The sequence below is a fragment of the Rhinolophus sinicus genome, chromosome 14 (genome assembly GCF_057876585.1).
Source record: "Rhinolophus sinicus isolate RSI-liver-muscle chromosome 14, RSI-T2T, whole genome shotgun sequence".
NCBI classification, from domain to species: domain Eukaryota; kingdom Metazoa; phylum Chordata; class Mammalia; order Chiroptera; family Rhinolophidae; genus Rhinolophus; species Rhinolophus sinicus.
Window position 1 is genome coordinate 159,764,266 of NC_142514.1, and position 27,093 is coordinate 159,791,358.

At 40.6% G+C, this 27,093-nt stretch overlaps 1 protein-coding gene across 2 annotated transcripts in view; it reads right to left on the reverse strand.

Moving 5' to 3' along the window:
- Positions 1-8,302: 8,302 nt before the first annotated feature.
- SLC5A12 (solute carrier family 5 member 12) overlaps positions 8,303-27,093 on the reverse strand; it is a 38,501-nt gene continuing 19,710 nt past the window's right edge. Inside the window, exons 9-15 of one of the 2 annotated variants that reach the window (XM_019749184.3) lie at positions 23,675-23,787; positions 21,037-21,104; positions 17,293-17,379; positions 15,526-15,692; positions 14,030-14,133; positions 11,090-11,217; positions 8,303-9,153 (exon numbers count right to left, since the gene is read on the reverse strand). In XM_019749184.3, the coding sequence (XP_019604743.3) occupies positions 9,001-9,153; positions 11,090-11,217; positions 14,030-14,133; positions 15,526-15,692; positions 17,293-17,379; positions 21,037-21,104; positions 23,675-23,787 (820 nt within the window). In that variant the 3' untranslated portion in view covers positions 8,303-9,000. Of the gene's footprint in view, positions 9,154-11,089; positions 11,218-14,029; positions 14,134-15,525; positions 15,693-17,292; positions 17,380-21,036; positions 21,105-23,670; positions 23,788-27,093 lie in introns of those variants that run through there. The other variant, XR_016018777.1, reaches the window with a different exon arrangement.

Genomic DNA, 27,093 nt, shown 5'->3' on the forward strand with positions numbered 1-27,093 from the left:
CTCATTCTAGTATTCCAGGGCTCTATGAAAAAGCTGCATAAAATTTTGGATATATAAAAATATCTTAAATTTCCTATCGATATACAGAAATATTATCAACTAACATTTTCTGTCATAAAATAGGATTATTTTTCTGATTTGTCATGAGTCTAGTAAGAGAACCAGTGATATACAGACTTTCCAGGTAAGGGTAATGTTGTGATTAAGTAGCCAAATTTTTATAACTCTGTCTTCTGAAGATAGCTGATACTTCAAACACAAAAAGTACAACATTAGAAAAATGGTCTTGTGTTTGTTATTCACACAGATGTTTGCAAATCTAGATTGATTTGGTCAGGAGATTGGAATGGAGGAGGAAATAGTAACATTAACTCTTTCCAAGAGTTACAAATAAAAACCCATTAGGTGATGTACTATCAATTATGAGTTACCATTGATTAATTGAAAATGTGTATCATTTTAATATATATTATTGGTAATATCAATTACAAATTTAGTTGTTTTAAAATATATTATACTTCATGGTTATTAGTGCTGACAAAAAGAGTTTAACTCTATAGTGAACTTACCTACCTTGTAATATTGGATTGAACACATGAGATTTTTAAATATACAAATATATATACGTAGGAGAACTAAAATTTCTGTAATATTTTAAAACAATTGATTTCTAAGAGAACAATTAAAGGGAGAGAGATTCCTCTACTTTTTTTTCTATTCTGATCTTTGTAATATTGTTTGATTAAGATTGTAATACCAAAAAACTATTTCAATAATCTCTTTGAAATACTGCTTATAAGCCCCCCCTGATCTGCGCTTTATTTCTTTTTCTCTTTAGAATGAAATAGTCTAACCCTATACAATTGCAAAATAATGAAATTTATATTCAAGAAATATTATTTGAATCAAATAAAAGGAAAAGCCCTCCCTCCCTTACCCTTTAGAGAATTGCAGTGGCGTTAAACTGTGTGCTGAGTCATAAACTGGAATTACGCTGTCTACTTATCAAGGTTTACATTTACAAATGTAATTAACAAATCATAGATATGAATATTGCATTTTTCAGTAATAAACGTGCCTATCTTTATAACGGTAGTTTTTGTTTTTGTTTTCTTTTTTCAAGAATTTAAGACTCTCCGGAAATATCATATTTTATTTAAACTTGGCATTAAAAAGGCTGCTGTTTGGACACTTATGGCATGACTTTTCATTTGTACCTTATGTTTATCTTATTATTTCTAATTCTCAAACTACTTCAGTAATGCATGTACAAAGCCAGTATCTTAGAAATCCTAAAGAGAAAAAGTGAATCAATTTAACTTAAATGAATATTGTAATGGGTACCATTTTCTTCCTTTCTTCATATGCTAACAATTATTGAATGTTCCATGCGGGCCAGTGACCGTGCTAGCTAGAATATATGATTTGCCTCTGTAAATCCTCACAACAACCCTATTTAGTAGAGACAATTTTTGCTCTTTTTAATTTGTGAATAAACTAAAGCCTTAAAAACCTTGCCCAAGCTTACCATGATAATATATGGCAGAACTCAAGTCTGAACCGAAGCTGTTTAACTCCAATCCCTCACTTCAGTCAATAAGCTGCACCTCTTTCTCTAAGTGATGACAAAGAGAATGGCAGTCGTCAAAATGGATTCATTCGGTATGAGTAAAAGAGGGGTTGAGGTCATTCATTATCGTTTTTACCAATATTTGTGATTATGTTTAAAAGACAGAGATTGGCATCAAGTTTGGCACATGTTAGGCCTTCTTAGGAAATCACCAGGTATAGTCCCATTTATTGAGAATATCCCTGGTCATTCTGTGGTAAAATAGCCACAAGTTGAACTCATTTCCTTGGCTTTGATTGAACTTGGTACTAGACAGACGTTACACTGCACCAGCAACCTTGACACAACTCTGAGCTGACATTCCTAGGAAGGGGTGAGGGAGGAGAGGAGTGTTCTGACTAGCGGAATCGGTTGACTCTGCACTTCATACCGAGTTTCCCCAAAAGTAAGACCTAGCCGGACAATCAGCTCTAATGCTTCTTTTGGAGCAAAAATTAATATAAGACCTGGTATTATATTATATGTGGGGACAGAGTCCCAGAGAGCAGTTTCCAGCCTCGGCCCGACGTGGAAAGGTGCTGGCTCGGGTAGTAGATGGCCATCAGCTGTAACCAGTTAGTCATTAGCCACTAATATAACCGCCCTGACTAAGCTAGTAAGCACGGGTTGCAGTTAGCCCGGCAGATTGCGGCTAGCAAGTTGGTTGCCAGAGAAGCAGAATGGATGGCAGCTAGCAAGTTGGTTGGTTGGCAGAGAAGCGGACAGTAGATTGCGGATCATGTGGCTCCTGCTTCCTGTGTCTCCAGCCCAGCCGCCAGCGAGAATATAGTGGTATGACTCCCCTATCTATGGCTCCATTGGTGTTCCTTTTTGACCTTGCCATATCCTGCATTCTTATGTGGGGAGCGGGACCAGAGACCCCACATGACACCCTGCATGACACATGGTGCAGCAAGCAGGGTATGGGGCCGGCCAAAACTTTCCAAATGATGAGGAAGGCAGTTTGTGTGTGTGAAAGCTCAGCTTCGGGAGGCCCGTGAGGAGCTGTGCCGGGAATGGCAGGCGCGGTCTGCCTGGGAGAAACGTGACTCCTTGGTAAATTGGTGGGCCGCTCTAGCCTCTGGATGGCGCGCCACCCTGTTGGCCGTGACGGGCGTCTCCTTTCTTTTGGTAATCTGCTGCTGCTGTAGGCTCCGAGGGTTGTGGACATCTTGCACCAAGGCCACCACCCACTCAGACACCTGGCGCAGTGTGCAGGATTCCGGCCAGGTAGGAATGGTGTCTGACTCTGGGCGGGAGAACCTGTGGCCCACACACAGTGTGTGGTACCTGGTAGTCACTGTTTTCATAAGTTGGAACCCCGAGGAGGGACAGGAGGACATGGATGGCTCTCCAGCCAGCATGGAGAGGGTCCTGCAGGTTCTAGCTGAGCGGTTACCAGAGGAGATGAGGTACCCGGTCTGTCGGAGGGGATGAGCGGGGACCACAGGCCCCACGTGGAACTGGCCATACATTGGTCCCCTTCTAATGTGCAGAGGGTTTTGGCCTTAGTTGACACTGGCTCAGACTGCAGTCTTGTTTATGGGAACCCAGAACTGTTCCCTGGACCAGCAGTCTGCATTGATGGCTATGGGGGGAAAGACTGTGACTATACAAGCTATTTCCCTACCACTGGGTTTAGGAAGGCTTCCACCCCGCACCTGCAAGGTATATGTCTCCCCATCCCGGAATATATTCTAGGAGAGGACGTGCTATATGGCCTCAGTTTACAGATGTTCGTTGGAGAGTTCTGTGTCTGGATCTGGGTGGTGAGAACAGTGACACGTGGGCATGCTTACCACCCTCCTCAAGTGTTGCCACAGCCCTGGTGCGTGGTTACAGTGCGACAGTACTGCCTGCCAGGAGGACAGGAGGAGATTGGTCGTACAATATTTGAATTGGAGAAGGCACATATTGTGAGGACTACGCACAGTCCCTTTTACTCCCCAGTATGGCCTGTCAAGAAGCCATATGAGACCTGGCGAATGACTGTGGACTATAGGGAGTTAAATAAGGTGACACCACCTTTGCACGCTGCAGTACCTTCAATTCACGATTTGATGGATCTTCTGACTGTCTGCCTGGGAACGTATCACTATGTAGTGGACTTGGCAAATGCCTTTTTCTCCATTGATATTGCACCTGAGTGTCAAGAGCAGTTTGCTTTTACCTGGGACAGGCGGCAAGGATACTTGCACAACCCCACTATCTGCCACGGGCTCATAGCCCAGGATTTGGCACAGTGGTATCACCTATCCTCTGTGGCCTTGTTTCACTATGTTGTTGATATTTTACTAACATCTGATTCTCTTTCAAATTTAGAGCAAGCAGGTCCCTCTCTTCTCCGCCACCTGAAGTCATGTGTCTGGGCAGTGAACAGGGAAAGGTCCAAGGCCCTGGCTTATCTGTCAAGTATTTGGGTGTTGTGTGGTAGGGTAAGAAAAAGGTCATACCTGAGAAGATTATTGATAAAATACAAGTATTTCCCCGGCCTCCCAAGGTCTCCCAACTGCAGATGTATTTGTGTTTGCTGGGGTATTGGTGGGCTTTTGTACCTCATTTAGCACAAATGGCAAGGCCCTTGTATAACATAATAAAAAAAGAGAGCCTCATGGGATTGGACAGAGGGTATAGAGCAAGGCTTTGTTTCCACAAAATGGGCAGTACAGCAGGCACAGGCTCTGCAAGTAGTAGACTCTGGTCACCTGTTTGGACTTGATGTTCAGGTAACCCAAGAGTGGTATGATTGGGCCTCTGGCAATGGCAGGAGCGTCTCTGGTTGCTAGTGGGATTTTGGTGCCAACTGTGGAAAGGAACGGAAGTCCACTACTCTCTATTAGAGAAATAGCTGGCTGCTGTGTATGCAGCCCTAGTGGCCACAGAAGCCATCACAGGGACAGCACAGGCGTTGGTTCAAACAACCTATCCCATCCAGGAGTGGGTCCATACGTGGACCCAGGGACCTAAAACAGAGGTGACACAGACCACCACCCTCGCCAAGTGGGGTGCCTACTTGGAGCAACATAGTACCCTTAGTTCAAGCCTTTTGAGCACAGAGCTACAACATGTCCTGGGGCGTGTGGAGCTTGTAGCCCAGGCTGAGCCAAGTGCTCTGCCTAGGAGGAGGACTTGGAGCCTTCGCCCTACAGAGAAGGACAGCCCCCAGTACTTAAAGATGCCTATTTTACTAATGGTTCTAGCTTGGAAGCTGCAGCCGTTTGGATGGCTATTGGTATGCAGCCCAAAACAGACACCATTTGGTTTGATACTGGAATGGGCCAGAGTAGCCAGTGGGCTGAGCTGTGGGCTGCGTGGATGATAATCAGCCACGAGCCTGGGCCCCTAGTTATTTGTACTGACAGCTGTACAGTGTTCCGGGGCCTAATGTTGTGGCTCCCTACGTGGAAACACCAAAACTGGTTGGTAGGACACCGTCCACTGTGGGGTCAAGTCATGTGGCAGGAACTCTGGGACCTAGGGCAGATAAAGGAGGTGACCATAATGCATATCACAGGTCACTCCCCCGTAGTGATGAAACAGATGCCCTAGCACAGGTCTGATGGTTAGAACAGGCCCCTGCCACTGATGTGGCCCATTGGCTGCATAGGAAATTGCAGCACGCTGGAAGCCGAACCATGTAGCAGGTGAGCAGATGCTAGGGTCTGCCTTGAAATGGCAGGAGATAGCAGATGCCTTCTATGACTGTGTCGTCTGTGCCCAGGACAGTCCCCAATGGTGGAGGCTACCCTGGGAGACACAGCAGATTACGCAAGGGAAGGTGCCCCTTACTCTCTGGCAAGTGGATTACATTGGACCCCTGCCTAAGGCCCGCAATGCAATACATGCGTTCACAGAGGTGGACACTGCTGCGGGGTTGATGTTTGCTTGGCCGTGTCCGGCTGCGGATCAGCGGCATACAGTGGTCGCTCTTACATGGCTGTGCGCCCTCTATGGGCACCCCCAAATCATTGAAAGTGACAGGGGTACTCATTTTACGGGGCAAGAAGTGAAGCGCGGGGCTGCCAGGATGGACATACAGTGGTTGTTTCATACCCCGTACAATTCACAAGCAGCTGACATGATTGAGCGCTACAACCGCCTTTTGAAACAAGGCCTCTGGGTGTCTAAACACCCTCCCCCGATGCATGACTGGGCCTCACATCTATAGGACGTTTTGAGAATCCTGAATGAGACCACGGAAGGGAGGGCCCGCACCAGTAGAAGCTCTGCTACATTGAATGGCCGCTCCCATTCAGTTGCAGGTTACCACAAGTGAGACTCTGTTAAAGCCAGGCTACGGCAGAAATGGGAACATTTTGCTGCCAGCCACCCACTTGCTTGAAAGCAGGGGAACAGCAGAAATGGACTTGGCCCTGGCAGGTCAAAAGCCCCCACTGTCGATGGTTGGGCCTGATAGTCCCATGGGGGGCTGGTTTGACCCGTGATTTGCAAGTGACGCCAGGAGTGGTGGCTGAGTGGCCACCGCAAGTGACTGTGGTATATGGAGGTCCCGATACTGGGATAATTTTGCGGGGAACTTATATGTTATCCCTACGGCCTATTATGGGGTCTCCTGTTCTGTTACATGTTGAAACTATGCAAGAGACCCCAAGCACTGCCATAAAGGTCTGGTACCACAAACTGGGAAAGGTGCAGTAGCAGCAACCCTCCTTTCCCAGGACAAAAGGTTAGCATGTATCCTCCCAGATAGAAGGGATTTGCCATTGTTGATTCCTAAGAATACTATTTCTTTGTGCCCGTAGGTGTCTGTAGGCTAATATGGCACAGGGCCCCTGGCAGGAGATGCTCATCACATAGATTGTGAAGGGAGACCCTGGGGGCTGGAGTGTGGGGACAGTATCCCAGAGAGCTGTTTCCAGGCTCTCGGCCTCACTAGGAAACGTGCTGGCTGGGGTAGTAGATGGCCATCAGCTGTAACCAGTTAGCCATTAGCCACTAATATAACTGCCGTGGCTAAGCTAGCAGGCGCGGGTTGCAGTTAGCCAGGCAGATTGCAGCCAGCAAGTTGGTTGGTTGGCAGAAAAGCGGATGGCAGATTGCGGATCATGTGGCTCCTGTGTCTCCAGCCCAGCCATCAAGTGAGCATATAGTGGTATGAACCCCCCATCCATGGCTCCATTGGTGCTCCTTTTTGGCCTCACCATATCCTGTGTTCTTACGCGGGGAACGGGAGCTGAGACCTTGCATGACGCCCTGCATGATATTATATTATATATTAATATATAATATAATATATTTTAATTATAATGTATTAATTATTAATATATTATATTAATATATCATATGTATTAATATATTATATTAATATATTTATTATATTATATTATAGCAAAATAAGACCGGGTCTTATGTATTTTTGCTCCAAAACACGCATTAGAGCTGATTGTCCAGCTAGGTCTTATTTTCGGGGAAACACGGCAGCTCCCTTGTGCTTCACTATACACCAAACTTGGTTTGTACACACTGTGGAAGATGGTGCTCCTGTGCCTTCCCATCTCTCTCCACCTGAAGCCTAAGGTTTTTGTATGTTTGTTCAATTAGGAAGAATATGGGAGGGTATATATAACAATATAATAATAATAGTATATTCCATTTGTAAGTCATTTTATGCTTTGGCAACATTCCAGGTAAGAAATTTGTGACTGAAAAAGAAAAGATCCTAAAAATTTTTCTGGGAAAGTACTGACCTAGTACTTTTCACTACTTATCTAGTACTTCCCAGTACTGACCTAGAAGGTATTAAAATAGCTGTAGGATAATTTGTGAGCAAAATTTGTGAGAGAATTTGTGTAACATGAAAGACTGTATGGTACATTTTGTTTCTGTACAATTCCAAGTGAAAGTTCAAAATCTTGAAATATATTCCAAATCTCGTGTGTGTGTGTGTGTGTGTGTGTGTGTGTATGTATATATATGATTTGGAATATATATTTTATATATATATATATATGGATATATATATATATATATATATATATGTATATATATATATATATATATAGAGAGAGAGAGAGAGAGAGAGAGAGAGAGAGAGAGAGACCTCAATGAGATTTGGCCCAGATTCTAATTATGAATGTCCCAATTGCTAAGTCATTGGGAAAATAATTGCAACTCTCCACTCACAAGTCTTTAAATCAGCATCTGATTAGCTTGCTGGATCTCAAAAATGTTTCTAGAAATTCTGTTCCTTCTCATTTTCAGAAATTTTCCCAAATGTATCCCTCTTTACTTCTTCCCTCTTTTTTCCAATATATTTTTTCTCATCTCTCTTGTAAACCACAGCCAATTCTCTTTTCCTCTATTCTTTCTTATTTGAGAGTGGAAGGAGAGAAGGCAAGCATTATTTACTAGAGTTCAACTATTAAGATCTTTACTTCTGTCACCTTAGCTTAATGGAACACACTGAGCTTGCATATATGAGCTGAAGGAGCAGAGTATAAATCCCGCTGACAAGGTATTTTACACCGAAGAAGTCCCTATGGCTAGTGAAATCTCCTGTGGGTTGGTAAGATATCTGCAAGGTTTTTTCCCACAGTTCTGTCCTAACAGCCTCGTATAGAGCATTCCTTTCCTCTTCACCCAGCCCTGGAGAAAGACTTCATTCAGACTTCCTGTTAAGCACAGAGTCCATTTTTCATTGCAAGGTGATAAGAAGGAAAAGAAATACTACACTGAGAGTACAAAGGGAAAAGAGTATTTATTATAATTGCTCCCAATAATCACACATACCAGTCTCTCTTGTGCTGAGCTAAATTATTTTTAAGGCTGTGTCAGGACAGCTGTATTCGCAGGAAGGAGGAAGCGGACTTAAAGGTGTGTGATAATAGCAGTTAAGTCTTCCAACTGCAGCTGCAGGATGGGGGATATGAAATGTGTGTACAAATGTGGGCGGTATGGGACTTGGGGTGGATGTCCTTCCCATGCTTTATCAGCAGTAACAGAGAAGCACTTCACATGCGTACCCCCTTCCTCCTTCGGCCTGTAAACTCCAAGCTATTAGATGGTTTAAAAAAAAAAGAAATCTAATACGACACAAAGCAAAGAGACTGATTCCTAGTACGATGATGAAATACAATCCTAATTTATTCAAGAAGGAAGCCGCCAAGGCACTTAAGGCTTGACTGTTTTTTTCTCACCTGAAAGTTTGGGTTTTCCAAAGAATGTCCTGGGGAACAGTTATTTTATTGGTAGTTATAAATAAGTATAAATAGACATTAGACATCCCTGTCTTCTAGCAGTGGCTACTACATAAGTCTGCCAACCAATAGGCAAGAAGTATGTGGAGTATATGTATCTATGCGTGTGTGTGTGTGTGTGTGTGTGTGTGCGCGCGTGCCTGCACACACATGCGCACACGTTCACGTGTTGCCTTAGAAATGGGTAATCTTCTCAAATGCCAGATTGTTGTAGCTCTTGTCCTTGGGATCATAGCCTGGAACATGGACCAGGCTTTCTCTCCTGAGACCATTCTGTAAGACAGATTCAGCCCCCTGTTTCCAGGTACTGCTATTCTCCAGATTTTCCTGAGGAAAATGGAAAGACACATGTTAGTGAGATAGCCTTGATGTATTTTAAATCAAACTGAGGGAATCTTCCTGGACTACCCCTTCGAAAAAATAATGCATAAATATGAAAGCAACACAAATAACTCTGACCCAAGGCACTTCCTAATAACTTTGATGCTTCCATCTATGTAGGTCCTATTTTGATGATAATAAAAACAGAAAGAACAATTTAGTGAATATTTACAATATGTCTTGTGTGAAGAAATGTAAATTTCTCCTTTACTACAGCAAACCTGTGACATAGTAATATGACACAGTAGTAATATGACACAGTAGTAAGCCTACTCCCAAGGAGAGACAATTGGTGTCTCAGATGGTGGCAGCCCCTTCTTTCCTATAAATAGTAAGGCCTCTTGACCATAAAAGGGGTACCTGCATACAGATGCCCCTGGAGGCGTCTCAATGATAGTCTTTGGCAAAGGAGCCCAATAGTGACATGCTAAGTATTCTGCCTGACTCTCAACTCAGCCTTGAGAACACAAGCTGACTGCATCAACAGGTTTAATCATTTATTCCAGGGAATTCTTCCTCAGGAACATAAGTCTGTAAACCAGTAAATAATGTGATCCTTTCATTCTAGCACATCCTTAAAATCCATGTATCCAAACAACATACTGCTCAAACAGCTGCCTTCTCAGCAAAATATATTTCCTTCTCATTCTGAGCTCCTGTCAAGTAACTATTAAACTCAGCTTTACTGGATGTCCATGTTACTATGGTGTTTGGGGGAAGGAGAGCAACTGACAACTTAGGTGACGTAATAAGGGTAAGGAGTCCCTCTCCTAGAGTACTAAAAGAATGAAATGTCTGGGACTTAAAAAATGATAATAAGCCCTAATTAAAAAAGGAATAGAAACATATGCCTGCCCGTAATCAGGATGAGAGGACAGACACCCATAAGACCAAATGTAACGGGAAACATTGCTCTTCCCAACGTCCTACAGTTAGTTGTCAAATACTATAATAACTCTTGAGTGATTAGTGTTTCGTTTTTTGGTGTGTTTTGTTTGTTTTTGGTTTTTGCCAACACTGCCCCCAGACAGCTTTATATTCATTCCCACTTCTCTGAGACCCCTCTCAGAATCCTGCAGCGGGAACCCAAACCCAAAATACATGTCCATCTTCCCTCTTGTAGAGGCTGGCATTTCCTGGTTCCCTGTAGTACCCCCACCCATGGCTGCATCAAGTCAGTCATCCAATGCCGTCTGACCACAGGTTCTTCCTGGTGGTCTCTGGCTGACGCGACCTTAATAGTACTGGGACAGTGTCCCCAGCCCTTCCTGGCCGAAACACAATTCTTAGTGGGATAAGGAGAGCCGGGGGTGAGCAGGAGGGGGTATGTGCATCCTGCTGCTTGCCTACCTAAGTTCCTTCAATAAATCTTATTTTATATTCATGCTCCACGGAACTAGAGATGTTTGCATCCAGGTTGTGCTGCATGATCCCCCCAGTTTTCAGATAAAAGCTGAAGTTCAGAGAGGTTAAGTAACTTACCCAAGGAAAGTAAGACGTGGAACCAGGATTAAACCCAGGGCTGACTCTAAAGCCCATGCTTTTCACCATTACACTCGACTGGACCCTTATTTTATTCCTTCCCTGTAATTAATTTTCATGTTTTTCTTAGAATTCTCCTTCACAGGGGTTAAAAGGAATTTTGGAAACTGATCACTTGCAATGCCAACAATTCAGCCCGAAGGCACATTTACCTCTCAAAATAATGGCATGCTTAAAAGCTAATTAGCTGAGGTAACTGAAGTTGAAACCCAGATTCTCTAAAGTTCTAATAGTCACTGCCTTCCCTCCCTATGCCCACCCTTCCAAGTGGTTTAAATGGGCAAAAAAGGAATCCCTTTGAGCCCATGCATATTTTTCAGAAGCTCAAACATCAGCTCACCTGCTCTGTCTCACGGTCATGTTGAACGCCACACCAGCACAGTGTTTTGTATTTCTTAGACCAAAAGCAAAATAAATTGCAAACCGGTCTAATTAGCACTGGTTGAATATCTTTGCCCCTTTGGTGACCTAGTAATGAAAGAACAGATGGATTAGGTGCTTGCACACTCCCAGGCCTCCCTGTAAGGATTCAAGCATTGTCAACCTGAGAAGTAGGTTACTTCTCAGTATAAGGGTAAAAGCTGGGCTGACTGGTTAATAGGCTGAAATTGGTAACCGCTCTAAGGGGTGGCAGTTTTTAAACATCCACAAACTATCAGGTCAGGCAAGCTCACAGCTATCGAGTTAAATAGATAAAGACAACCTATTTTCTTTTAAATAATGATTTTAAATAATCATTATGGAAAACTCAACTAGTACCCTGTGTAGGCCAACAGAGGAGGTTGCAGAAATTATACAATTTCTTCCTTTAGGAAAGCTCTCAATTTTCAATCAAATCAGATATATTAGAGGGCATCGGAGTCAATACTTGTAAAATTAAACAGATTATTTCTACTGTTTCTTCTTCCTTCTACCTCAGCATCATGAACAAGCAAAGCTCTCATGTTGCCTCCAGTTACTCTAGACTTTCTTGACACTTCCTGTTCTGTCACTAAAATGTACCTGTTCAATGTCCCATTCCATCAAATCCTGCTATGATACAACAGTCTCTGGCCAGCAAAGCCTAAAATATGTACTGTCCAGCCCCTAACTGGGAACGTTTCCTGACCTCTGTGCGTACAACTCTGTTTATAAAAACAGGTAGTGAGCCAGATTGGCCCTTAGTTTCATGACCCCTGGCCTAAGAGATAAATATAATGAATTGAGAACTAAAGGTTTTATAGCTGAGACCTGCAGTCATATGATAAATGAGGAATAAAAATTGTCAAGATTCACATGAGTACAAACTGTTGCCCACTGCAAAACAGAATAGCATAAATCTACAGAATGTATTCTCATAGTGGGATATTCTGGCCACTTGATAAACCAACAAAGATATATGTTCTTGATTTAGAAAATGCTATTTTTATTTTGCATGTTTAAAGTGATAAAAGAAAATAACTTTTAGCTGCCCAGTAGCATTTTACCAGTAATACCTAAGACTTTAAAGTGTATCGTGAGCCAAGATCACCCTTTAGCAGCTGATACAGAGAACGATTAATGATATAAACTGTCTGAAGGTACTGATCCACAGAGACACAATTCTGTTTATCAACATATATGAGTAACATGAACAGCATATGTTTGAAGGGCTACATTTTCTGGAAGAAGCAGAATTGAAATTATCACCTAATAAGACCAAGCATGACAAATAGCAAGACCAAGGTAAAATATGACACATATGAGCAGGCCCACAACAGGCCTCTGGTCTTTCACACTGTCCCTGTCCTACAAACATTAAACATTTTAAGACATTTTTTAAAAGATTCATTGAGTATTAGAGAAGGTGTGTGAAGTTCCCTTAGTTAGCAGACCTGAAGGTATCAAGATAGAACTAGGGCCTCATTTGGAAGGTAGGCACCAGGAGGCAAGAACATCTGGTGCTGAGGATGAATACTCTTCCAAAAAATGTGATGGGATGGCATCATTACATTCTGATAAAGTGTTCCATTTTGGTCGTAAGGGTATTTCACTAAGATTTGGGCCATTTGTGGAAAAAGAAAACATAAGGATTGATACCAGCACAGTTGTTCTTGATCAAGATGGCAAAGAATTTTCCATCTGAATGTAACATAAGTGCTGCTATATCAACACAAGAACCTGTTAATTTCAATGTGCTTCTGGAAAATAGGTAACTAGACTGGCAAACCACAGGGTTCTCTGTGCACACATTTCCTGCTTTGGAACCACACAGCTAAAACTTTAGCTGTCTTCTAAAGGGCCTGACCACTTGACTGATAGTAAGTCTAGGTGCATCCCACTAGCAATAAGGAAGACTCCACAGTTGTCAGGGGACTGAGGCAAAATCTAAACATAGTATATAAACAACCTTTCATCTGAGTCCACTTACATAAAGCTATTGGGGAGTTGTTACTACATGAGCAGGTGAGGTTACAAAACTTAGAATCTATTCCTATCACCCAAGATTGGCTTAAATTTAAGTGAATAGCTGGTGATATCTTGCCTGGAGTAATAACTCACTGGAACTCACACATCACGTTTCTAGTACACAGTCACCAGAGTTATGTTTTATATAGGAATCTTGACTTCCCATGGCCTAACGGTATCTATAGGTAGTGGAAAAATAGAGTATCTTAATAATTTATTCAGCCAAAATATATACTCCAAGGAAGCAGAGTAGCAAAATTACAGTGGGCCTGTTTCACCCCATCCTCCCTCACCAATCCCTCATGGGCTTTGGTATAAAAAGGACATTGAACCACAGAAGGACTGTGACTCAAAGTACAGGTAGTAAATACTGCTGACAAAAATAGCTGACAGTGAAGCTGCTCCCTGTGAAGAGCTCATGACCCTAGAGGAGTGGCCTCCAAAGGCCAACATAAGCCAAAGCGTCACTAAGACTCCTCTGCTTAGATAACAGATTGGTAAAGACTAACCCATGACAGAGTGAGGTGGTCATGGGAAAAACCCCAGTCTCTTACTGAGATGAAGGAGAAAAGAATCCCTCCTAATATTTCACCTGCCTTACTGATTGTTACATTACAAAGGATTTTTCCTGGCAGGCCTCTGAGGGCCATGTGTCAAACAAAACCTTTTTTTCATACTATATGGGGGATGCTTTTTCATGTCAACTTGGAGAGAGGCAATATATCTCTCTGAGAAGAAGGGCTTGTTGTGGTGAACCCCAAATCACCCCAGTAAGACAGCCACCCGCCCCACCAGTGCATGAGTCTAACCTATGACTTCCTTGGCCCCAAGGAGAGCAACCCATGCACCCAACCTGTTATGAAGCTGATGACGACTCCAGCAGCGATGCATCCCAGACAGCCCACTGCGCTATAGTAAAGGTAGGAGAGCGAATACCAGGTGTCAGCGATGGCAGGTCTGTGGAGGACAAACAGCACACGTCACCAGTTCTGTGGGTTCCGAAACTGTGATTCACAGTAACTTAGAGAACTGCTGAAGGGTCATTTTAGGGCATGGCCTCTCTCAAAACCCCAAAACTTAACTTGTTACCATGTATTTCTGGAGGAATCAAAGATAGATTAGTTGTGCTTTGTACTCCACTCTTCCACTCCATTTCTGAATTACAAATACTGCTACTGAATTAAATTGCAATGAGGATGTGCCTTCCATTTCTTTTGTAATATTTATTCTTCAGACATTTTTTAAGCCCCGATTTAGTGCCAGAAATTGTGACAGGCGTTGGAGATTGAAAGAAAAATAAGCCACAAAGTCTACATATAGGAGCTAACAATCATAAAATGGAGAGGTAATAACTTGGTGTAATAGGACCAAAGGATTCTGCAAGTACTAGAAAGAGGATCAAATCCAGGCTGATGTGTGAGGTGATATAGCTCATTTGAAAAAAAAAAAAAAAAAAAAGGTTAGTAGTTAATCAAGCAAAGAAAGTAGTCACAGCCAGAAGGTAGTCACAGCCAGGATTTAGCATTCCAAGAAAAGAGGATACTTTATGCACAGTCAAGAAGGAAGAAACAGCATGGTAGTCCTGGGAACTATACATAGCTTGATACTGTTTGTCCATTAGACTTGTGGTGAGGAATAACTCTAAACTAAATGAAACTCAGAGACAAATGGAAGCAAGATAATGGAGTGCTCATATATTGTACAGAAGGGATCTCCAACTCAGGACTACTTACTCAGGAGCACAATTAGATACGAGAATGCACATTTATTAAAGTCATTTAATCCTCTCAAAATCCCAGTAATTATCATCTTCATTTTTCAGTCAAAAACTATGAGAATTTAGGAAGTGACAACTTACCAACTTGTGCAAAGATACAGCTTGGATAAATAGTAAAACCAAAATCCAAACCTAGGTATTTCAATTCCAGAGTTTATGGTCTTGCCCCTACACTATGTTATCTCCTGTACTTTGGTATCATGAATCACTTATCCCAGCCAGGAACTCTTCACAATGCTCACACACCTTTTCTACTCAGAGCCTTTATTTTGTTAAGGACACTATGATCTTCATATCCACCCACCTATTTTCAAACTTTTCTCACTTTTTTGTCTGTATTGCACACAAACTTCCAACTAATCTTTGTGCTCCATTTACTCTTGTTCACTACAACACAGAGGAATGGTTATCTGCAGAACGCTGGAGATAACCAGCACACTTGGCCATGCTGGGTGCTGCACAAAGGGATTCTCACAAGAAAGCAAGGTCTGTCTTATTGCTGAAAAATGCACCTTCCTCTAACCTGGTGACCCACTCTCCGGGACTTACCGCCATCTTTAGGGTCAGCATACCTGCTGGATAACACTGGAGACACCGACTCCGTCACATTGGATGGGACACACTGGTCTGTCAGTAAAGGCAGGGGCCATGTCTTGGAGTCTGGTGCAGGATAAATGAAACCCCCAATGGCCACCCAAAATGCCAAGATGATGCCAGTCAGAAGGCCTCCTAGTGCACCCTTTATGAAGGGGGAAAAGAAAAAAGTTAATGAAAGATTTGACAAAGCCGCTGAAAGAATAATGAAGTGAGGAATATTGTGACTCAGAGAGTCTGGCTTTCCGCCTCACATCTTAGCCACATGTTCTGGAAACAACCCCACTCAAACTGCCGTCCTTCCAACTCCCACAATGCCGCTTTATTTAGACATAACTTCTTAAATTTAATAGTGATCATTATATTTAGATTTCTACCAGGAATTTTTTTTTTCTCCTTTTGGTTTCTTCCTCTTATCAATTAAAAAGCTGTTAAAACCTCAATTCCCACTAGCAGAATTTCAGAAGTTTGGGAAAACCTCAGATAATGGAGACAGTGTGGTTATTTTTCACTGATAGTTAATATAAGCCGAAAGATGGAAATTCTACTCCCATATCCATTTCTAAGGGATTCTGACAGAGCCCCTGACTCCCAAGTTTGGAGAGTTGAGTCTAAATACTAGCAAGTATATTTACTAGTTCTGTCATTTAAAGGTTATGTTTCTTGACAAACATTGAGGTCAATAAGTCACTTCTCCCGTAGAGGAGGCAGAACATTCTAGCAGGGACCAGCACCACTGGAGTATAAAATCTGAATGCTCCTGGTCTCTGCTGGATAGCTGAGCCTTCTCTGTGAGAGAAAATAACGTGTTGATTTTTTCTATTTATTCAGAATAAAACTCTTCAATAACAGCACCAGAATGTTCTGTGCATTATTATTTGGGGAAACTAAAACAATGTATGTGATTTGAATACTGGTGCCTTGGTCTAGACCAGGGGTCTGCAAATTTCTATTATAAACGGCCAGCTAATAAACATTTTAGGCTTTGTGGGCCATACAGGGGCTGTCACAACTACTCGATTCTGCCACTCTAGCACCAAAACAGCCATAGACAATATGTAAACAAAGGAGAGTGGGAGTTCCAATAAAACTTAATGGGCACTGAAATGTGAGTTTTATGTAGTATTTGTGTGTCATGAATATAAGGTTCTTCTTTTGATTTTTTTTCCACAACTTAAAGTTGTCAAATCATTTGTAGCTTGCAGGCTATCCCCAAAACAGGAAGATGTGGTTAGAAGGGTGCTGATTGCTCACCCCTGGCCTACCTACCAGTAAACTTTAAGAAGAGGCTCAACCCTGGCTGATTTTGAGTAGCTGCCTAGAGAGCCATGCTGAGAAGGACCCTGTGGTTGCATCCACATTCTGTGGAAAGAAAGCCAGGAGTGATTAGTAGGGTCAGCCATGGCCAATGACAAGGGGAGTGGTGACCCAGATTTATAATATTTCCTATATTCTGCCTAGAATAGCTATTTTAAATTTTATTCTGTGGGCCCTTACTTTAGAGAAAACAATTTGAACCCTAAAGAATCAGCTCTGATGCCATGACATTGGGTATTTCATGACCACCTCTGACTTTCTGCTTCTATTATATAATGGCTGCATTGAAGGGAGAGAGAGGAGGTTGGGTTTTGTTTGCTTCTACTATGGAAAGACACCGCTGTTTCTTTTTTTCCCCCTGGCGAAAACAAATGGCCTTTCCAAGGAGGAGTGAGAGTTGAGAGAGAAGGGAGGTGTGGGATCCTTACCTTCCAGTTCACAAAAGGAAACACAATTCCCAAAGAGAACAAGCCCAGCATCGGTCCCCCACACATGCCATGGATGCTGAGGGCAGCCTGCAGAGAAAAGCAGGTCAGAATCATGAATCCTCAGGCCACCTGGGAGCACCTTTTTATTGGAGCTCACATAAAATTCAGCCCTAGTCCTGACTGGGTTCTCATCCATCATGTGCTTTCTGGAAATCATATCTCACTTCTGGGTTCAGTGATAAACATCGTGTAAAAAAATAAACACACAAATGTGTGTGTGTGTGTGTGTGTGTGTGTGTGTGTGTGTGTGTGTGTGTGTCAGTCACCACCTATAGGCCAGATAGTAAAGATAAATTACCCAGGCTCTCTAAATAAATGACCTCATTTAATCTTTACAATTATCCTGTTCAGTGGGTAACACTAACTGAATTTTATAGATGAGAAAATTGGACTGAAAGAAAACACATTAAAAGTATAATTCCACCTAGAAAGTAGCAGACATGAGATTTAAGAGTTTTAAGTCATTTTGTCTGGCTCCAAAAGCCACGTTTTCTCTCCAAAAAGCAGTGTTCAGAAAGAAAAAAGTCAAGAGCAGAGATCACAATAAGGGCCTCCTTTTTTTGGCTAAGGGAAAAAAGGCCTTGCAAGAGTCCATCACTAGTAGAATATTCGAATTCAAATGTTGACCCTTCCACACATAATTATGACCTGGTGAAACTTCTGTTATTAATGCAGAGTCATTCTACTTCAGACAGCCTTCTTTTCCCTATAAAAAAATGAAAAAGATAAGACCAAGGAGACTTCAAATCCTCTCCACCTAAAAGGTAAGTTCTTTTGTCCAGAAAGATGAGCTGCAAGGCATTTTTATGATTGTTTTATCCAGGTTAATCTTTAGAGAAGTCAATGCCACAGACAAATCTTTGACAAGATGGAGACAGATAAGATTAGAGTTGATGATTTCCCCCAAAGTATGTACTTAATTTTATATTCTTGACATTTCCTTTGCTGATTGATAGCATTAAATCATAGTTGCCTGGTTGCTGAATTTGAAAGCTAATTTACTAGCTATCATATGGGAGAGTCAATCAGTTAGAAGAGGTGCTTATCTCCCCCCTGTACACGTGGAGGTGGAGGGGAATTAAAAATCTCTTGCAAAGTCATTAGCCAATATGCTTCAGGAAAAATAGGTCTTACATAACCGAAAGAAAAAAAAATATCCAAGGGTTTCTAGATTTAAGAGTTTGTATATTTCTGTAGAGTACAAAACTAATCTTAATTTTTATCTTTATTTTTGTTATTGTCATTAGCTCTTTTATTGGAGGAAGATTTAAAGCTCATTTAAGCCATTCTTGCAAGTAGGGGGCAATGGCTAAACTGAGTGTTTGGGGGTGTGGGTTGCCTTCCTGTGCCTTAGCTTTCTCATACATCAAGTGGAGATCCAAATACCGGCTTCCTGTTTTTGCTTTGTTTATTTGTTTTGTTTCTTGATGAGTATTCAATGTAGAATCCAAGAGAAAGCTCAGAATAGTGCCTGCGCAACCTGGAGCACATGGTAAGGCATCTACAATTACTATTGTCTTATATTACTGTTATTACGAACCCTGTTAGTGAGCTCCCTGATCCCTGAGGCATGTCATGTGATTGTTGGACTGTTTTGAGATCTCGAAAGTACTTTCTTAAATAGAGATAAGAATGAGTCTGAAAGTAATCACAGCCCTTAGCAGAAGCAGCTGATAGACATTAGGACAGACGTATGATGGGTAGAAAGACCTTTCCCAAAGCGAGCTCTGCAAATCACTAGTTAACAGGGGAACTTTGCTGCTGTTTTCTGCCCCTTCTCCTTCGCTCCTCCCTCCCTCCACGTATGGTTCTGTGGTCACATATTTAAAGTGAAACAGGTTTCCCTACTGTAAGTCTTCCCAGAACCTCTGATTTGCTATGCGTGCTGTGGATTTCTGAGAGGGAAATGCAATGTGCAGCCTGTCCCAAACAGTATTTGAATTTTCTCTCTCCGAGCATGTCACAGGATGAAGGTCTCTAGAACACACTGTAAAATCCTAAACTAAAACATTAAAAAGGCCGTTGTTTAAGGAGCATCAAGTTATTTTCCCCCAGCACCACCCGCAAACACACATCATGAATATGGGTTGGTTTTGTAAACATGAAATTAAACCTGTCCTGCACACCTATGGGACTTGGGTTCACTCTTTCCATTTAAAAGCTAGATATGAATGCTGTTCCATTAAATTCATTAAATGCAGCAGAGCTGTCTGGAAAATTAAATAGGGGAATTATAGTTGCCTTTCTTCATCTGTCTAGTCAGATGTGTGCAGAGAAATAGGAGGGGCCATCTTACAGACAAATCTCTCTCCTAGGAAACAAAAGATCAGAGTTTTCATTTCTTGACTACTAGCACCTCCTAAAGTATGTGAACTGTGGGGCATACATTTTAAACAATCAAGAAAGTGGGCCCAGCATACCTGCCTGGGTAAGAGCAAGAAGAGACAGACCATCCCTCACAACTCCATCTTCATTATAAGCTTTATGTTTATAAAGCTTGGAGGAGTCCTTCCTGTCATTCTGGAGCCCTTCATACCTCAATAGCAAATAAGCTTAAACTGGTGGAAACAATTTAGTGATTCAAATTCTACTACATTGGACATGATGACCCTTCCTTAGTAAGTAATATTTGAATAAAGGGGAGAAACTACGGTGGGACAAGGCATCAGAGGCAACTTGCAAATGTAGTCTCTATGGATGGGGGAAAATAAACCGTAAAACATACTGTTGAGGTCAAAAAAGACAAACCTCACCAACTTGCCAATTCTGCTGTGTGGATAGGCAAGTATCAAAGTGTCTCAAAAATTGTAAAGAGTGTATCAAGCATCTGTGATAAAACAGCAATTTCATGGCTCATTAGAGAGGACACCAGGTTTCTAGTCTCACAACTACTCTTATATATGTAGACAAGTGAATTACCGTGTCACTGAACTTGCTCAGAGTAGTTCCCTGAACCTTAAAAGGGAAAAAAATGGAGCCTGTATAAATAGTCATTAGACGTAAGGTACACTGCTCTGTGAACTGGAATGCATTCTGCAAAAGTCAGTGATTACTATTCACTCACGCTTATTCATTTCTTTGTTTAAGCAACACATGTTGAAAACCTATGCCACACCGAAAAAAAGTAAAGGGTCTTCAAAGGATACCAGGGAGATTGAAAGGATTAAAGTGGACTCTGAAGATTTGCTTATCTGATGTTGCTTTGCAATTTGGATGGTTTGTGAAGGGATGAGAGGTGGCTCAGGAAACTTGGTCAAAAATCTGGTTCAGCCGCTAACAAGCTGTGAGAACCTGGAGAGGGGATTTCTCTCTTTTCTGTAATCATCTACAAAATGAAGATGTTAAAACATTATGCTTAAGGCTCCTTCTAGTGCTGACATTTTATGGAACTGAGAGTTGAACCAATAGGAGGTAGGTCAGCACTCCTGCTTTTATTTCAGGATCATAAATTCTCAGATCTGAATTTTAACACAGTTTCTAATTTTATTACAGTGTACCTTGTCACTGAGTGCCATTATTAGTTTTTAATAGTTTCTCCTTCTGAAAATAATTTTGATTGAATTTTTTACATTTATGTTTAATTTGGACCTAGTATCAGAGAGTGGCTTGGAGGAACAACATTAGAAAAGAAAATGGGTAAAAAGATGTTATGAAATCAAATGTGTCTTTTCCCTCTTTGATTACCTGTACGACGCTCCCCATGAGGGAGGCAGCCACAGCCATGGAGGTACACATCATGCCAAATAAGACACCTGAAAGAAAGAAAACATTACCATCACCCAAGCTGGCTTTGAGGGGTTCCTTTAGCACCTGCCCAGAACTGCCTCTGATGCAAGACTTATTGGAAGGGATGTCAGGGAGAACTGTCCTCCCCACTCAGGCAACACCACTTCCAAGAGGGGCATTTAGGAGATTTTTCTCCCAAGGACATGCTTTCCTCCACTAGGAAGAATGAGCTGGAATCTAGCGATGTGTAGTTTTCTCTCCAGGATTCAAGAAGAAAGCCGTCATGTGGAAGCAATGACACTGTGGAAAGGGCACTGGTCTATGTTAATCCTGACTAAATTAGTGGGAACTAATTCCAGTTTGACCCCCTCACCAACATTCAACTGAAGAAGTTACTAAGCTCTCTGCGAGTCAGATAGTTTTTCACCTTGAAAATTGTTAAGTGTCTATACATTTTACGTCACATGCTTTGCAAATCTGGGAAGTTTTTCTGGTCTTTTCCCTTAGTGCTTCATTTATAATATCTTTATAGCCCTTAGTACACTGCATAATGAGTTATTTGCTTACATATCTATGTTAGAGCATCCCAAGGGCCATCAGGGTACCCTGTTCTGAAGCATCTTGCTTGGTGCATCTAGTATCATAAGATCTTGCTGAATGAATCAGCGTATATGTCTTAGCCATCTTTTAAAGATGGTGCCTTCTTTTAAACCACCTTTTAAAAAAACAATAATTGTTTGAGCACAGCTTTGTTTAAAAATCACTTTATGAGTACATTAAATACCCATTATAACCCATTAACTAAATAAGAGAGGAAAAGAGAGAGGCAAAGAGTTGGAGACATATAGGCAGAGACACAGTGATAGAAGCAGAGAGAAAATGGTTTTGCTCATTGTTTTTAAAATTCTCTCTCAGCTAAACATCTAGCTCAGTTCCCAATATGACATTTAATTCACTTTTACTGAGTACTGAGCCAGACACTTTACCAGATACCAGTGCTATGAAGTCAGAACTTGATTCCTGCCCCAAAAATCTCTAGAAAGGAACTACATATAAATAAATATAGCTATTTATCCAACAGTGCTTGGTAGATAGCAAGTACTATGTGTTTGCCATTCTTATGATTATTAATGATTATTATTATTTTATTTCAAGTTTAGTACATGATATTTATTATCAGGAACACATTATTAAAATTAAATCAGATTAGCAACTATTGATGCTGTGTTTTCTAACTTCTTAATAAGATGCAGAAAATAAGGAAACTCACAACAATGCTAAAAACCAAGTTTGGTCAATAAACACATTTCAGAATTCTAAAATTGTTCCCCTTATCTTTAAAGATGATAGATTAGATTGCAGAAAACAGTGTTTGCCCTGATTCTTTATTGCTTTATGATTAAGGAGAACACCATCTTCCTGAAGAAATTAACAAAAGACATGTTTTCTCTCTACTAATGATTACCCTATTTCTGGGCCAACAATGATGTGTTCAAGTGAGATTCCAGGCACCCATCTCTCAATCAGGGAATCTACTTTTTGTGCTGACTAGAGAATTGATTCAGTCTCTCTCTCGTCCTCCAAATCTTTATATTTCCACCAGACTGCAAGGCAGGAAATGTAAGGGAAATTGGTGGGGCTTCCATAGAAACCTGAAGTGCATGGACCCACAGACAAAGCAGTTAATATGGGAGGGAAACAAAGCTCCAACATTGCAGCAAATGCTGTGGATTTTCCCAGTGTTCCATCAGCTCAGAGGATCAGACAATAAACCATGGAGATAGGAGAAACTTCTACCTCAATCCAGCATGTTCAGAAATATCTGCTAGAAATTGGGAATTGTACTGGGAGTAATACCCATCCACCTACTATTACCTCTAACTCCATATGCAAGACAATAAATAGAATCCAGGCAATTCAACTACCCTGTTAGAAAACATGTGGTCATTGTCCCTCTCACCTTGGTTAAGCACAAGAAGAAAAGAAAAATGGAACGCATGGTAAAATGTTGTCAAACAAGGGAGTAAGTATATTAACCTATACACTCAAATAAAGAGTATGCTTTTTTGGAAATAATTTACCTTAGGAACCAGAAAAAGAGTATTTAAAAACTGTTTGGCAATCTCAATGTAATGCAAAAATACTCAATAGTCTCAATGAAACAAGTAAGTACAAGGAGCAATTGTTCTCTGGGGTGAGGTTCCTGGGGGTTGGTAATAAAGGATTCTTTAGAAAGAATTTGGCTTTCTTAGACAGAGTGACTGGGATATGGATCAAAACATCTTCCCAGGTAGAGGAACCAATATGATCCATACATAGCATAATCAAGAGATGTTGATGTGATGAATCTAGAATGTAGAGTGAGCACAAAAGAGTGTCAAAAGTAAGGTTGGTGGAAGGTAAGCTAGCTGGTCATTCCTTCCTGGCACCCTCCTGGTATCTTTGCAAGTGTTAAGAATCTATGTGTGAGATTCCTCATGTATCTTAGTGTGCATTTGTGCCTGCAAGTGTATCCTGAATAGCTCGTGCAGGAATTTGACATGTACCACATGTACTTTTCATGATATGGAATAGAAAATCCACAGGCTGTACCTACATAAGCCTTTACTGATCCAGGTGCTCTTCTTGTCGGAGAGATGGGGAAAACAGCTCTTGACAAAATCCTCAAAGGTCACTGTTGCTAAGGCATTGATGCTGGCAGCCACGGTGCTACAGGGAGGAAAAAAGGGAGAACATAGTCCAAGCTAAATAAAGCTAAGCTACCAGCCTACCCTGTTTTCCAGGGCAAATTGACAAGGCAGGGATGTAGGAAAAACAGATGCAGACATATGTCCTTATTTTGGGATTCCAGGAGAACTACAGGGCCCATCTATTCACTCTTCAAAGCTGCTTCTGTGCTTAATGCTTTTTCAATTTTTCCACAAACTCCACTGAAAAAGCTAGGCTTTCACAAGATGTTAAAAGAGTTAGCAGGCAGTAGCAGAGAGATTGTGTGTGTGTGCATGTGTGGGTGTATGTGTGTGGGGGTTAGGCTGGTCTTGAAGCAGGAAGTAGTAGCTATGCTAACCTTGGTGTCAGTACACTTTGCCATTCATTAATAATTAATTCATTGATTAACACTGTTCAAGCATCTGTTTATTCATTCTGGGTACTAGGCATACAATGGTGAAAGGAAGACAAGTATCTTCCACTCCACTTGGGGACAGGGGCATTTATCAACAAAATATGTAATTGATAACAATTGTAAAAATTGTTATGAAAGAAAATAACAAAGTGATATGAGAGTATGTCTTGCGGATACCTAAACTAATATGATGTTAGGTGATTCTTCCCTTAGGAAGTGATGGTTTAGATAGGCATTGAAAGGACCCATGCAAACAGGAGAAAGGATGTTCTAGAACAAAGGGAAAATTACATTTAAATGCCTCAAGATGGACAGCTTATTGCATTCAACAACTGGAGTCCAACAAAATAGCTAGAATGCAGTTAGTAAGGGAGAAATGGGCAAAAGATAAGACTGGGAAGGAAGCAAAAACCAAAACTCATAAAAGCTCTGACATTCTTTCTCTGACTTTCCAATCAGAGTTCAGTCTTATGGCCCTAAAACTTACTTAGGTGGCAAAGGACTTGAAAGTAGGGAGACTACCATGAAAGCTTGTTTAATTCCTTATATAGACCAGGAATATTTCAGCTAGTAGAATAGATAACTATGTTAAATTCACGATGCAAAAATCTCAACCACAAACAAAAGTTCTAGAAAAGAAACAAGCTGATGAACAAAGCCTGTTTGTAAATTTTCCATTGATATTCATTAGTTAATGATTTTGTTATCTTCCAATGCACATTTGAAGATACACTACAACTGTGCCGAAAGTATGAAAGAAAATTCATACTTTTTTTTCTTTTTTCTGTAATGCAGGTTACTAATACCATTGATTTTAGCTGGAGGTTGTTACTTCAGTTGGAATTGTTCCAGGTCCATTGTATGCACTAATTTAAAAATTCCTCCCCTAAATGACAGATGTAGCAAGTACAAACTTTCCATGACCCACTTCTGGGAATTGAAACTCTTAGTACTTTGGGGTACCATTACTCTTTTCCTGAGAATCAAGGCCTGGTATACATTCCCTGTAAGACTCCTCTTCGATCTGCAGCTCCATGGAAGTCAAATAAGGAAAGCACATGATCAAATAAAAGGCGCTCCCATTCCCCCAACACATATGTATCAAAATCCATCATGTGAGAATTTCGAACATTAGGGTTAACCCTTGAATCCATTGGGAAGGAGGGAACAAAAAGCTGAATTTGGCTCAGAAGGATCAGATTTGTAGAACCTCTGCTGGGTTGCTTTTGTAGCTGGATGTATTCTCCATATGTCAGTGTTTTCAATTCTAAAAGTGCTACCAGATGATCGAAATCTTTGTTTTTTTTCCCTGTTCCTCAACCACCATCGCTTTATTCTAACCCCACTCTTGTCATTCCCTTTCTATAATCCAATGCCCTCCTTAACATTGTAGCAGAAGTAAACTCTGTATACTATATACTCTCCAGGGTGACCCTTTCTTGGAATTTTTGGAGTTGAAATCAAATGAGTGGACCATTCTAATGGGAGATTTAATCTGTTGAAAGCTATATTTCACCAGCATGGAGAAAGTCAGCCTTAGACTGAGAGAAAAATAAATAAATAAGGCTCTGTAGAGAAGGACAAAATGAAAGCTGGAGTGTCACCCCTACTTGTGTTTGATCCTCTTGTGCTCATTGTTTCTGTCCTTAGTTTCCTTGAGATCCTAATACCAACACCTCAGACCAATATCACCTTATGTTATTGATGTAGAACCCTAAAAGAATATTAGTAAAAGTAATGCAACAGCACATTAAATTAAAATTACTCCATTTACAAGTTAAATTCATTATATGAATTCAAAGAGGCTGTTATTTTGGAAATTTGTCAACATAATATGTCAAAAGTTCAAAATTTTAAAAATACCCATTTCAAAAATGCCAAAATTTTACCAGAATTCTATACTCTCTCTGATAAAAATATTTCCTAAAAGTAAAATAAATATATGCATTTTGTTACAATTTTTAAAACTTTAAGTATTTAAAAATGTAAACACCTTTCAAATCAAAACTTGAAATCCTGTTTAATAGTAAGATCCAAGAACCATTCCGTTTAAAGTACATAGTAAAACAAGGATTTCTGCTATCCTTCAATTATTTATCATTGTTCTCAAAGCACAATTATATATCAGAATGAACGTAGAAGTGTAACTGTTAGAAGAGAAGAAAAAAAATGCAAATAAAAGGAGCTCCCATTCCCCAAACATATATGTATTTGCAGATATCATGGTTTCAATATAATCAAATCCTAAAGAATTAACTGAAAATAATTAGGAAAAAAAACTATATATCAAGGCAAATTCTATAAAATTAAAGTAATGAATAAGAACAGGCTTAAAAGATATTAAATCATATTTTAAAGCACAGTCGCTAAAGTTATTAATATTGGCATAGCTGTAGACAAATAGATGAAAAAGAATATAAAAGAGAATCTATACAAAGTGCCAAATACATAAAAGAATGTAGGATGTACTAAAAATAGCTTTTCCAGTCAGTGGTGAAAAGATGGCTTTTTTACTAAATAATACTACTACTAATAATAGCAATAATAATGGGATGACTGGTAACTAATTTAGAAGGAAAATAAGGTAAAAATTCCTTATGTCACATGTATGGTCTAGATGATTCAATAATTTTCACAGTTAATGACAATAAATATAGTAGAATGATGTCTGGGTGATTATTTATGATCATAGAATGGAGCAGACTTTCTGAGAAAGATATTAACCCAGGAACCATAATGTAAAATAATTGATCAATATGAAATGAAATCTCCATATACTTAAAAATACTATTAATAAAGCAAATACATAAAGGGCAAATGAGAAAAAAATAAGACATATCTCAAAACTCTCTTGAATTTTGAAATCTCAAAACTCTCTTGAAAACTCAAAA